At 50.3% G+C, this 13,924-nt stretch overlaps 1 protein-coding gene and 1 long non-coding RNA gene across 2 annotated transcripts; both read left to right on the top strand.

Annotated features, from left to right (window-relative positions):
• Positions 1-1,293: 1,293 nt before the first annotated feature.
• LOC124029837 (actin-related protein 2/3 complex subunit 1A-B-like) lies at positions 1,294-13,678 on the top strand (the record flags this gene model as incomplete). Its single annotated transcript, XM_046341412.1, is given in 7 exon segments — positions 1,294-1,401; positions 4,175-4,276; positions 4,278-4,385; positions 5,128-5,203; positions 5,754-5,947; positions 9,525-9,615; positions 12,774-13,678. Coding segments are annotated over 7 exon segments (718 nt in total), but the record flags the coding sequence as incomplete, so codon positions are not given.
• On the top strand, positions 7,993-9,044 carry LOC124029838. The gene is made up of 3 exons (XR_006837854.1): positions 7,993-8,071; positions 8,193-8,660; positions 8,741-9,044. It is a non-coding gene; the product is annotated as an uncharacterized LOC124029838 (long non-coding RNA).
• Positions 13,679-13,924: the final 246 nt, after the last annotated feature.

Raw genomic sequence — 13,924 nt, 5'->3', positions numbered from 1 at the left:
GACATCACAGGTAGACTAGGCACAGGAAATGACATCACAGGTAGACTAGGCACAGGAAATGACATCACAGGTAGACTAGGCACAGGAAATGACATCACAGGTAGACTAGGCACAGGAAATGACATCACAGGTAGACTAGGCACAGGAAATGACATCACAGGTAGACTAGGCACAGGAAATGACATCACAGGTAGACTAGGCACAGGAAATGACATCACAGGTAGACTAGGCACAGGAAATGACATCACAGGAATAGATTAAAACACATTTTTTTAACGTCAGGACATTGATGATGATGTTTTTAAGAGGTTTACATTGACCCCTCCCTCTCCAGGTATCGACTGGGCTCCTAAGTCCGACCGTATCGTGACGTGTGGGGCGGATCGTAACGCCTGACAGCCTTGGTCCCTGAAGGACGGCGTCTGGAAGCCCACGCTGGTCATCCTGAGATCAACCGAGCTGCGACTCGTCGCTTGGCCCCTCTGAGAACAAGCTCCACGAAGCAGCGGAGCTATGACTCATATCAGTCTGTTACTTCGAGTCTGATAACGACTGAGTGAGGACTAGACAGGACTGACTCATATCAGTCTGATAACGACTGGTGAGGACTAGACAGGACTGGCTCATATCAGTCTGATAACGACTGGTGAGGACTAGACAGGACTGACTCATATCAGTATGATAACGACTGGTGAGGACTAGACAGGACTGACTCATATCAGTCTGATAACGACTGGTGAGGACTAGACAGGACTGACTCATATCAGTCTGATAATGACTGGTGAGGACTAGACAGGACTGACTCATATCAGTCTGATAACGACTGGTGAGGACTAGACAGGACTGACTCATATCAGTCTGATAACGACTGGTGAGGACTAGACAGGACTGGCTCATATCAGTCTGATAACGACTGGTGAGGACTAGACAGGACTGACTCATATCAGTCTGATAACGACTGGTGAGGACTAGACAGGACTGACTCATATCAGTCTGATAACAACTGGTGAGGACTAGACAGGACTGACTCATATCAGTCTGATAACGACTGGTGAGGACTAGACAGAACTGGCTCATATCAGTCTGTTACTTCGAGTCTGATAACGACTGGTGAGGACTAGACAGGACTGACTCATATCAGTCTGATAACGACTGGTGAGGACTAGACAGGACTGACTCATATCAGTCTGTTACTTCGAGTCTGATAATGACTGGTGAGAAGGGGTTGAGAGAGAGGGGGAGAAGCAGGCTAAATAGTTTTGTACTCTTTAAATTTGTGTGTGTGTGTGTCAGGTGGGTGAGTAAGCACATCAAGAAGCCGATCCGTTCCACCGTCCTCAGTCTGGACTGGCATCCTAACAACGTGCTGCTGGCGGCTGGATCCTGTGACTTCAAATGCAGGTAGAGAGAGAGACCGTCACAGACCATGTTTCAGCCTCATCAGTAGAGAGAGACAGACCGTCACAGACCATGTTTCAGCCTCATCAGTAGAGAGAGAGACTGTCAGAGACCATGTTTCAGCCTCATCAGTAGAGAGACAGACCGTCAGAGACCATGTTTCAGCCTCATCAGTAGAGAGACAGACCGTCAGAGACCATGTTTCAGCCTCATCAGTAGAGAGAGAGACCGTCACAGACCATGTTTCAGCCTCATCAGTAGAGACCGTCAGAGACCATGTTTCAGCCTCATCAGTAGAGAGAGAGACCGTCACAGACCATGTTTCAGCCTCATCAGTAGAGAGAGAGACCGTCACAGACCATGTTTCGGCCTCATCAGTAGAGAGAGAGACCGTCACAGACCATGTTTCAGCCTCATCAGTAGAGAGAGAGACCGTCAGAGACCATGTTTCAGCCTCATCAGTAGAGAGAGACCGTCAGAGACCATGTTTCAGCCTCATCAGTAGAGAGAGACCGTCAGAGACCATGTTTCAGCCTCATCAGTAGAGAGACCGTCACAGACCATGTTTCAGCCTCATCAGTAGAGAGACAGACCATGTTTCAGCCTCATCAGTAGAGAGAGAGACCGTCACAGACCATGTTTCAGCCTCATCAGTAGAGAGAGACCGTCAGAGACCATGTTTCAGCCTCATCAGTAGAGAGAGACCGTCAGAGACCATGTTTCAGCCTCATCAGTAGAGAGACAGACCGTCACAGACCATGTTTCAGCCTCATCCGTAGAGAGACAGACCGTCAGAGACCATGTTTCAGCCTCATCAGTAGAGAGACAGACCGTCACAGACCATGTTTCAGCCTCATCAGTAGAGAGAGAGACCGTCACAGACCATGTTTCAGCCTCATCAGTAGAGAGACAGACCGTCAGAGACCATGTTTCAGCCTCATCAGTAGAGAGGCAGACCGTCACAGACCATGTTTCAGCCTCATCAGTAGAGAGACAGACCGTCAGAGACCATGTTTCAGCCTCATCAGTAGAGAGACAGACCGTCACAGACCATGTTTCAGCCTCATCAGTAGAGAGACAGACCGTCACAGACCATGTTTCAGCCTCATCAGTAGAGAGACAGACCGTCAGAGACCATGTTTCAGCCTCATCAGTAGAGAGACTGTCAGAGACCATGTTTCAGCCTCATCAGTAGAGAGACCGTCAGAGACCATGTTTCAGCCTCCTCAGTAGAGAGACCGTCACAGACCATGTTTCAGCTTCATCAGTAGAGAGAGAGAGACCGTCAGAGACCATGTTTCAGCCTCATCTGTAGAGAGACAGACCATCACAGACCATGTTTCAGCCTCATCAGTAGAGAGAGAGACCGTCAGAGACCATGTTTCAGCCTCATCAGTAGAGAGACAGACCGTCAGAGACCATGTTTCAGCCTCATCAGTAGAGAGACAGACCGTCAGAGACCATGTTTCAGCCTCATCAGTAGACAGACCATCACAGACCATGTTTCAGCCTCATCAGTAGAGAGAGACCGTCACAGACCATGTTTCAGCCTCATCAGTAGAGAGAGACCGTCACAGACCATGTTTCAGCCTCATCAGTAGAGAGACAGACCGTCACAGACCATGTTTCAGCCTCATCAGTAGAGAGACAGACCGTCACAGACCATGTTTCAGCCTCATCAGTAGAGAGACAGACCGTCACAGACCATGTTTCAGCCTCATCAGTAGAGAGAGACCATCAGAGACCATGTTTCAGCCTCATCAGTAGAGAGAGAGACCATCAGAGACCATGTTTCAGCCTCATCAGTAGAGAGCGAGACAGACCAGCCTCATCAGTGGCTTTATACATAAGATACCTGGGTCTCTCAGTAGGAGTGTTGAATCTAGGATCAGGGTCTATATTCACACAGCGTCTCTCGGTAGGGGATCAGTAGTTATTGATACGTACGGCCCCCTGATGATCAGTAGGTATTGATGCGTACGGACCCCTGATCAGTAGGTATTGATACGTACGGACCCCTGATCAGTAGGTATTGATACGTACGGACCCCTGATCAGTAGGTATTGATACGTACGGACCCCTGATCAGTAGGTATTGATACGTACGGACCCCTGATCAGTAGGTATTGATACGTACGGACCCCTGATCAGTAGTTATTGATACGTACGGACCCCTGATCAGTAGGTGTTGATACGTACGGACCCCTGATGATCAGTAGGTGTTGATACGTACGGACCCCTGATCAGTAGGTGTTGATACGTACGGACCCCTGATCAGTAGGTATTGATACGTACTGACCCCTGATCAGTAGGTATTGATGCGTACGGCCCCCTGATCAGTAGGTATTGATACGTACGGCCCCCTGATCAGTAGGTGTTGATACGTACGGACCCCTGATCAGTAGGTATTGATACGTACGGACCCCTGATCAGTAGGTATTGATACGTACGGCCCCCTGATCAGTAGCTATTGATATGTACGGCCCCCTGATCAGTAGGTATTGATACGTACGGACCCCTGATCAGTCGGCCTACATCAAGGAGGTGGAGGAGAAGCCGGGCCCCACCCCCCTCTCTCTCTCTCCCCCAGGGTGTAAATATATTAACCCCCCTCCCTCTCTCCCCCAGGGTGTAAATATATTAACCCCCCTCTCTCTCCTCCCCAGGGTGTTCTCGGCCTACATCAAGGAGGTGGAGGAGAAGCCGGGCCCCACCCCCTCTCTCTCTCTCCCCCAGGGTGTAAATATATTAACCCCCCCCCTCTCTCTCTCCCCCAGGGTTTTCTCGGCCTACATCAAGGAGGTGGAGGAGAAGCCCGGCCCCACCCCTTGGGGGTCCAAGATGCCGTTCGGGGCGGTGCTGGCTGAGTTTGGGGGTGCCGGGGGGAGGATGGGTCCACTCTGTGTCCTTCTCCTCGTCTGGTAACAGACTGGCCTGGGTCTCACACGACTCCACTGTTACTGTGGTGGATGGTACCAAGGGATCCACGTGAGTCTCTCTGGGGGGGTTACTGTGGTGGATGGTACCAAGGATCCACGTGAGTCTCTCTGGGGGTTACTGTGGTGGATGGTACCAAGGGATCTACGTGAGTCTCTCTGGGGGGGGGGGTACCAAGCGATCCACGTGAGTCTCTGGGGGGGGGGGGGGGTACCAAGGGATCTACGTGAGTCTCTCTGGGGGGTTACTGTGGTGGATGGTACCAAGGGATCCACGTGAGTCTCTCTGGGGGGGTTACTGTGGTGGATGGTACCAAGGGATCCACGTGAGTCTCTGGGGGGGGGGGGGGGGGTGCCAAGGGATCCACGTGAGTCTCTGGGGGGGTACCAAGGGATCTACGTGAGTCTCTCTGGGGTGGGGGGGTACCAAGGGATCTACGTGAGTCTCTCTGGGGGGGGGGTGGGTTCCAAGGGATCTACGTGAGTCTCTCTGGGGGGGGGGTACCAAGGGATCCACGTGAGTCTCTGGGGGGGGTACCAGGGGATCCACGTGAGTCTCTGGGGGGGGTTCCAGGGGATCTACGTGAGTCTCTCTGGGGGGGGGGTACCAAGGGATCCACGTGAGTCTCTGGGGGGGTATCAAGGGATCTACGTGAGTCTCTCTGGGGGGGTGTTACTGTGGTGGAACTCGGCCGTTCTGTTCAATGATCACTGTGTGTGTGTGTGTGTGTGTGTGTGTGTGTGTGTGTGTGTGTGTGTGTGTGTGTGTGTGTGTGTGTGTGTGTGTGTTTCAGTCCGTCTCAGTTGAAGACAGAGTTCCTCCCTCTGCTCAGTGTTCTCTTCATCTCTGAGAACAGCGTGGTGGCAGCGGTAAGTCTCTCTGTCTGTCTCTCTGTCTGTCTCTCTCTCTGTCTGTCTCTCTCTCTGTCTCCCCGTGTCTCTCTGTCTCCCCGTGTCTGTCTGTCTCTCTCTGTCTCCCCGTGTCTCTGTCTCCCCGTGTCTCTGTCTCCCCGTGTCTCTGTCTCCCCGTGTCTCTGTCTCCCCGTGTCTCTGTCTCCCCGTGTCTCTGTCTCCCCGTGTCTCTGTCTCCCCGTGTCTGTCTGTCTCTCTCTGTCTCCCCGTGTCTGTCTGTCTCTCTCTGTCTCCCCGTGTCTCTCTGTGATGACGGAGGGTCCCTGACGTCTGTCTGTCTGTCTGTCTCTGTGTCTCTGACGTCTGTCTGTCTGTCTCTGTGTCTCTGTGTCTCTGTGTCTCTCTCTGTCTGTCTCTCTCTCCGTCTGTCTCTCTCTCCGTCTGTCTCTCCTCAGGGTCATGACTGTTGTCCCATGCTGTTCCGTTGTGATGACGGAGGGTCCCTGACGTCTGTCTCTGTCTCTCTCTCCCTCTCTGTCTGTCTCTCTCTCCGTCTGTCTCTCCTCAGGGTCATGACTGTTGTCCCATGCTGTTCCGTTGTGATGACGGAGGGTCCCTGAGGTTTGTCTCCAAGCTGGACCTTCCCAAAGCCTCCATCACTAGAAACATCTCCGCTATGGAGCGTTTCAGAAACATGGACAAGAGAGCGACCACAGAGGACCGTAACACAGCCCTGGAGACACTGCACCAGAACTCCATCACGTAGGACACACACACACACACACACACACACACACACACACACACACACACACACACACACACACACACACAGCCCTGGAGACACTGCACCAGAACTCCATCACGTAGGACACACACACACACACACACACACACACACACACACACACACACACACACACACACACACACACACACACACACACACACACAGCCCTGGAGACACTGCACCAGAACTCCATCACGTAGGACACACACACACACACAAACACACACAGACACACACAGCCCTGGAGACACTGCACCAGAACTCCATCACGTAGGACACACACACACACACACACACACACACACACACACACACACACACACACACACACACACACACACACACACACACACACTGCACCCTGTTATATTGTCTCTAGTCATGGCCAAAAGTTTTGAGAATGACACAAATATTAATTTCCACAAAGTTTGCTGCTTCAGTGTCTTTAGATATTTTAGTCAGATGTTACTATGGAATAGTGAAGTATAATTACAAGCATTTCATAAGTGTCAAAGGCTTTTATTGACAATTACATGAAGTTGATGCAAAGAGTCAATATTTGCAGTGTTGACCCTTCTTTTTCAAGACCTCTGCAATCTGCCCTGGCATGCTGTCAATTAACTTCTGGGCCTCATCCTGACTGATGGCAGCCCATTCTTGCATAATCAATGCTTGGAGTTTGTCAGAATTTGTGGGATTTTGTTTGTCCACCCGCCTCTTGAGGATTGACCACAAGTTCTCGATGGGATTAAGGTCTGGGGAGATTCCTGGCCATGGACCCAAAATATCGATGTTTTGTTCCCCGAGCCACTTAGTTACCACTTTTGCCTTATGGCAAGTTGCTCCATCATGCTGGAAAAGGCATTGTTCGTCACCAAACTGTTCCTGGATAGTTGGGAGAAGTTGCTCTCGGAGGATGTGTTGGTACCATTCTTTATTCATGGCTGTGTTCTTAGGCAACATTGTGAGTGAGCCCACTCCCTTGGCTGAGAAGCAACCCCACACATGAATGGTCTCAGGATGCTTTACTGTTGGCATGACACAGTACTGATGGTAGCGCTCACCTGGTCTTCTCCAGACAAGCTTTTTACCGGATGCCCCAAACATTCGGAAAGGGGACAATGACTTTACCCCAGTCCTCAGCAGTCCAATCCCTGTACCCTTGGCAGAATCTCAGTCTGTCCCTGATGTTTTTCCTGGAGAGAAGTGGCTTATTTGCTGCCCTTCTTGACAACAGGCCATCCTCAAAAAGTCTTCCCCTCACTGTGCGTGCAGATGCACTCACACCTGGCTGCTGCCATTCCTGAGCAGCTCTGTACTGGTGGTGCACCGATCCCGCAGCTGAATCAACTTTAGGAGACGGTCCTGGCGCCGCTGGACTTTCTTGGGCGCCCTGAAGCCTTCTTCACAACAATTGAACCACTCTCCTTGAAGTTCTTGATGATCCGATTAATATTTGATTTAGGTACAATCACACTGGCAGCAATATCCTGGCCTGTGAAACCCTTTTTATTGCAAAGAAATTATGATGGCACGTGTTTCCTTGCAGGTAACCATGGTTGACAGAGGAAGAACAATGATTCCAAGCACCACCCTCCTTTTGAAGCTTCCAGTCTGTTATTCGAACTCAATCAGCATGACAGAGTGATCTCCAGCCTTGTCCTCGTCAACACTCACAACTGTGTTAACGAGAAATCACTGACATGATGTCAGCTGGTCCTTTTGTGGCAGGGCTGCAATGCAGTGGAAATGTTTTTTGGGGGGGGGATTCAGTTAATTTGCATGGCGATTAGGGACTTTGCAATTAATCTGATCACTCTTCATAACATTCTGGAGTATATGCAAATTGCCATCATACAAACTGAGGCAGCAGACTTTGAAAATGAATATTTGTGTCATTCTCAACTTTTGGCCACGACTGTAGTGTTTATCTCTGAGGGAGACCAGAGGGACTGTCTGACCCTGTTATATTGTCTCTCCAGTCAGGTCTCTATCTATGAGGGAGACCAGTCTGACCCTGTTATATTGTCTCTCCAGTCAGGTCTCTATCTATGAGGGAGACCAGTCTGACCCTGTTATATTGTCTCTCCAGTCAGGTCTCTATGAGGGAGACCAGAGGGACTGTCTGACCCTGTTATATTGTCTCTCCAGTCAGGTCTCTATCTATGAGGAGACCAGAGGGACTGTCTGACTCTGTTATATTGTCTCTCCAGTCAGGTCTCTATCTATGAGGGAGACCAGAGGGACTGTCTGACCCTGTTATATTGTCTCTCCAGTCAGGTCTCTATCTATGAGGGAGACCAGTCTGACCCTGTTATATTGTCTCTCCAGTCAGGTCTCTATCTATGAGGGAGACCAGTCTGACCCTGTTATATTGTCTCTCCAGTCAGGTCTCTATGAGGGAGACCAGAGGGACTGTCTGACCCTGTTATATTGTCTCTCCAGTCAGGTCTCTATCTATGAGGGAGACCAGAGGGACTGTCTGACTCTGTTATATTGTCTCTCCAGTCAGGTCTCTATCTATGAGGGAGACCAGAGGGACTGTCTGACCCTGTTATATTGTCTCTCCAGTCAGGTCTCTATCTATGAGGGAGACCAGTCTGACCCTGTTATATTGTCTCTCCAGTCAGGTCTCTATCTATGAGGGAGACCAGTCTGACCCTGTTATATTGTCTCTCCAGTCAGGTCTCTATCTCTGATGTTATATTGTCTCTCCAGGAGACCAGAGGGACTGTCTGACCCTGTTATATTGTCTCTCCAGTCAGGTCTCTATCTATGAGGGAGACCAGTCTGACCCTGTTATATTGTCTCTCCAGTCAGGTCTCTATCTATGAGGGAGACCAGTCTGACCCTGTTATATTGTCTCTCCAGTCAGGTCTCTATCTATGAGGGAGACCAGTCTGACCCTGTTATATTGTCTCTCCAGTCAGGTCTCTATCTATGAGGGAGACCAGTCTGACCCTGTTATATTGTCTCTCCAGTCAGGTCTCTATCTATGAGGGAGACCAGAGGGACTGTCTGACCCTGTTATATTGTCTCTCCAGTCAGGTCTCTATCTATGAGGGAGACCAGTCTGTATTGTCTCTCCAGTCAGGTCTCTATCTATGAGGGAGACCAGTCTGACCCTGTTATATTGTCTCTCCAGTCAGGTCTCTATCTATGAGGGAGACCAGAGGGACTGACCCTGTTATATTGTCTCTCCAGTCAGGTCTCTATCTATGAGGGAGACCAGTCTGACCCTGTTATATTGTCTCTCCAGTCAGGTCTCTATCTATGAGGGAGACCAGAGGGACTGTCTGACCCTGTTATATTGTCTCTCCAGTCAGGTCTCTATCTATGAGGGAGACCAGTCTGACCTGTTATATTGTCTCTCCAGTCAGGTCTCTATCTATGAGGGAGACCAGAGGGACTGTCTGACCCTGTTATATTGTCTCTCCAGTCAGTTCTCTATCTATGAGGGAGACCAGTCTGACCCTGTTATATTGTCTCTCCAGTCAGGTCTCTATCTATGAGGGAGACCAGTCTGACCCTGTTATATTGTCTCTCCAGTCAGGTCTCTATCTATGAGGGAGACCAGTCTGACTGTCGTAAGTTCTGCACCACGGGCATCGATGGAGCCATGACCATCTGGGACTTCAAGGTAACAGACACACAGAGACACACAGACAGAGACACACAGACAGAGACACACAGACAGAGACACACAGACAGAGACACACAGACAGAGACACACAGACAGAGACACACAGACAGAGACACACAGACAGAGACACACAGACAGAGACACACAGACAGAGACACACAGACAGAGACACACAGACAGAGACACACAGACAGAGACACACAGACAGAGACACACAGACAGAGACACACAGACAGAGACACACAGACAGAGACACACAGACAGAGACACACAGACAGAGACACACAGACAGAGACACACAGACAGAGACAGAGACACACAGACAGAGACACACAGACAGAGACACACAGACAGAGACACACAGACAGAGACACACAGACAGAGACACACAGACAGAGACACACAGACAGAGACACACAGACAGAGACACACAGACAGAGACACACAGACAGAGACACACAGACAGAGACACACAGACAGAGACACACAGACAGAGACAGACAGACAGACAGAGACGCACAGACAGAGACGCACAGACAGAGACGCACAGACAGAGACGCACAGACAGAGACGCACAGACAGAGACGCACAGACAGAGACGCACAGACAGAGACGCACAGACAGAGACGCACAGACAGAGACGCACAGACAGAGACGCACAGACAGAGACGCACAGACAGAGACGGACAGAGACGCACAGAACAGGCACAGACAGAAGACGCACAGACAGAGACGCACAGACAGAGGCACAGACAGAGGCGCACAGACAGAAGACAGACAGAGTCAGACAGAGACACATTCCTGGTCGGTATGGACAGAGGACAACATGGCCCTCAGCTGAAGACCAGACTTAGTCAGTAGACTGTTATGGACAGAGGACAACGTGGCCCTCAGCTGAAGACCAGACTTAGTCAGTAGACTGTTATGGACAGAGGACAACGTGGCCCTCAGCTGAAGACCAGACTTAGTCAGTGGACTGTTATGGACAGAGGACAACGTGGCCCTCAGCTGAAGACCAGACTTAGTCAGTGGACTGTTATGGACAGAGGACAACATGGGGGGCTGAAGACCAGACTTAGTCAGTAGACTGTTATGGACAGAGGACAACGTGGCCCTCAGCTGAAGACCAGACTTAGTCAGTAGACTGTTATGGACAGAGGACAACGTGGCCCTCAGCTGAAGACCAGACTTAGTCAGTAGACTGTTATGGACAGAGGACAACATGGCCCTCAGCTGAAGACCAGACTTAGTCAGTAGACTGTTATGGACAGAGGACAACATGGGGGGCTGAAGACCAGACTTAGTCAGTGGACTGTTATGGACAGAGGACAACATGGCCCTCAGCTGAAGACCAGACTTAGTCAGTGGACTGTTATGGACAGAGGACAACATGGCCCTCAGCTGAAGACCAGACTTAGTCAGTAGACTGTTATGGACAGAGGACAACATGGCCCTCAGCTGAAGACCAGACTTAGTCAGTAGACTGTTATGGACAGAGGACAACATGGCCCCCAGCTGAAGACCAGACTTAGTCAGTAGACTGTTATGGACAGAGGACAACATGGCCCTCAGCTGAAGACCAGACTTAGTCAGTGGACTGTTATGGACAGAGGACAACATGGCCCTCAGCTGAAGACCAGACTTAGTCAGTAGACTGTTATGGACAGAGGACAACATGGCCCTCAGCTGAAGACCAGACTTAGTCAGTAGACTGTTATGGACAGAGGACAACATGGCCCTCAGCTGAAGACCAGACTTAGTCAGTAGACTGTTATGGACAGAGGACAACATGGCCCTCAGCTGAAGACCAGACTTAGTCAGTAGACTGTTATGGACAGAGGACAACATGGCCCTCAGCTGAAGACCAGACTTAGTCAGTAGACTGTTATGGACAGAGGACAACATGGCCCTCAGCTGAAGACCAGACTTAGTCAGTAGACTGTTATGGACAGAGGACAACATGGGGGGCTGAAGACCAGACTTAGTCAGTAGACTGTTATGGACAGAGGACAACATGGCCCTCAGCTGAAGACCAGACTTAGTCAGTAGACTGTTATGGACAGAGGACAACATGGCCCTCAGCTGAAGACCAGACTTAGTCAGTAGACTGTTATGGACAGAGGACAACATGGCCCTCAGCTGAAGACCAGACTTAGTCAGTGGACTGTTATGGACAGAGGACAACATGGGGGGCTGAAGACCAGACTTAGTCAGTAGACTGTTATGGACAGAGGACAACATGGCCCTCAGCTGAAGACCAGACTTAGTCAGTGGACTGTTATGGACAGAGGACAACATGGGGGGCTGAAGACCAGACTTAGTCAGTAGACTGTTATGGACAGAGGACAACATGGGGGGCTGAAGACCAGACTTAGTCAGTAGACTGTTATAGACAGAGGACAACATGGCCCTCAGCTGAAGACCAGACTTAGTCAGTAGACTGTTATGGACAGAGGACAACATGGCCCTCAGCTGAAGACCAGACTTAGTCAGTAGACTGTTATGGACAGAGGACAACATGGGGGGCTGAAGACCAGACTTAGTCAGTGGACTGTTATGGACAGAGGACAACGTGGCCCTCAGCTGAAGACCAGACTTAGTCAGTGGACTGTTATGGACAGAGGACAACATGGGGGGCTGAAGACCAGACTTAGTCAGTAGACTGTTATGGACAGAGGACAACATGGGGGGCTGAAGACCAGACTTAGTCAGTAGACTGTTATGGACAGAGGACAACATGGCCCCCAGCTGAAGACCAGACTTAGTCAGTAGACTGTTATGGACAGAGGACAACGTGGCCCTCAGCTGAAGACCAGACTTAGTCAGTGGACTGTTATGGACAGAGGACAACATGGGGGGCTGAAGACCAGACTTAGTCAGTAGACTGTTATGGACAGAGGACAACATGGCCCTCAGCTGAAGACCAGACTTAGTCAGTGGACTGTTATGGACAGAGGACAACATGGGGGGCTGAAGACCAGACTTAGTCAGTAGACTGTTATGGACAGAGGACAACATGGGGGGCTGAAGACCAGACTTAGTCAGTAGACTGTTATGGACAGAGGACAACATGGGGGGCTGAAGACCAGACTTAGTCAGTAGACTGTTATGGACAGAGGACTCTGTTATTGACCAATGTGTTGTTGTCTCCTCAGAGTCTGGAGGCGTCCATCCAGGGGCTGAGGATCATGTGAAGGACCAGCTAAACAACCCCCCCCCATCCCGTTTCCCTGACAACCCCCCCCATCCCGTTTCCCTGACAACCCCCCTCCAAGCGGCCAGTAACAGTCTGACCACGCTAAGAAGTATCTGATTAAAAAAGCACTGACGACACACACACACACACACACACCGACACACACACACACACAATGACACACACACACACCGACACACACACACCCTCTCTGAGCTGACATTACCGCTGATTGTTTGTTTATGTAAACGAAGGGTCATAGGTCAACTTGACGACCCTGGGATGTTTATGTAAACGAAGGGTCATAGGTCAACTTGACGACCCCGGGATGTACCACATTCCACATCAGTGTGTTTTTTTCATTTAAATGTAATAATAATAATAATAGGTGTTTTGTCTCTGAAACGACTTCGGCACTACAACACTAAGTTACCATTGAAGGATGTGCTGTGTAGGCAATGTGACCAGATGGCACACTATTCCCTATATAGTGCACTACTTTATACCAGAGTCCTATAGCGGCTATCCTCTGTGATGTGTCCCTATGGGCCCATGGTCAGAAATAGTTCACTGTCATGGGTCTAGGGTGCTATTTGGGATTGGTCCTATGTCATTAGATGGAGGATGTACCTATGATGTGTCCCTATGGGCCCATGGTTCACTGTCAAGGGTCTAGGGTGCTATTTGGGATGGGTCCTATGTCATTAGATGGAGGATGTACCTATGATGTGTCCCTATGGGCCCATGGTTCACTGTCATGGGTCTAGGGTGCTATTTGGGATTGGTCCTATGTCATTAGATGGAGGATGTACCTATGATGTGTCTAATTCAGCTGCAGGAGAAATAAAGAATCAATTGACACTACAGAGTCGCCTGTCTGTCTGTTACTCTGCCGAGTCGCCTGTCTGTCTGTTGCTCTACCCTACAGAGTCGCCTGTCTGTCTGTTACTCTACCGAGTCGCCTGTCTGTTGCTCTACCGAGTCGCCTGTGTTGCTCTACCGAGTCGCCTGTGTTGCTCTACCGAGTCGCCTGTGTTGCTCTACCGAGTCGCCTGTGTTGCTCTACCGAGTCGCCTGTGTTGCTCTACCGAGTCGCCTGTGTTGCTCTAC

The sequence above is a fragment of the Oncorhynchus gorbuscha genome, unplaced genomic scaffold, assembly GCF_021184085.1.
Source record: "Oncorhynchus gorbuscha isolate QuinsamMale2020 ecotype Even-year unplaced genomic scaffold, OgorEven_v1.0 Un_scaffold_7867, whole genome shotgun sequence".
Taxonomy (NCBI): Eukaryota; Metazoa; Chordata; class Actinopteri; order Salmoniformes; family Salmonidae; genus Oncorhynchus; species Oncorhynchus gorbuscha.
This window is presented reverse-complemented; position numbering and strand designations above follow the sequence as displayed.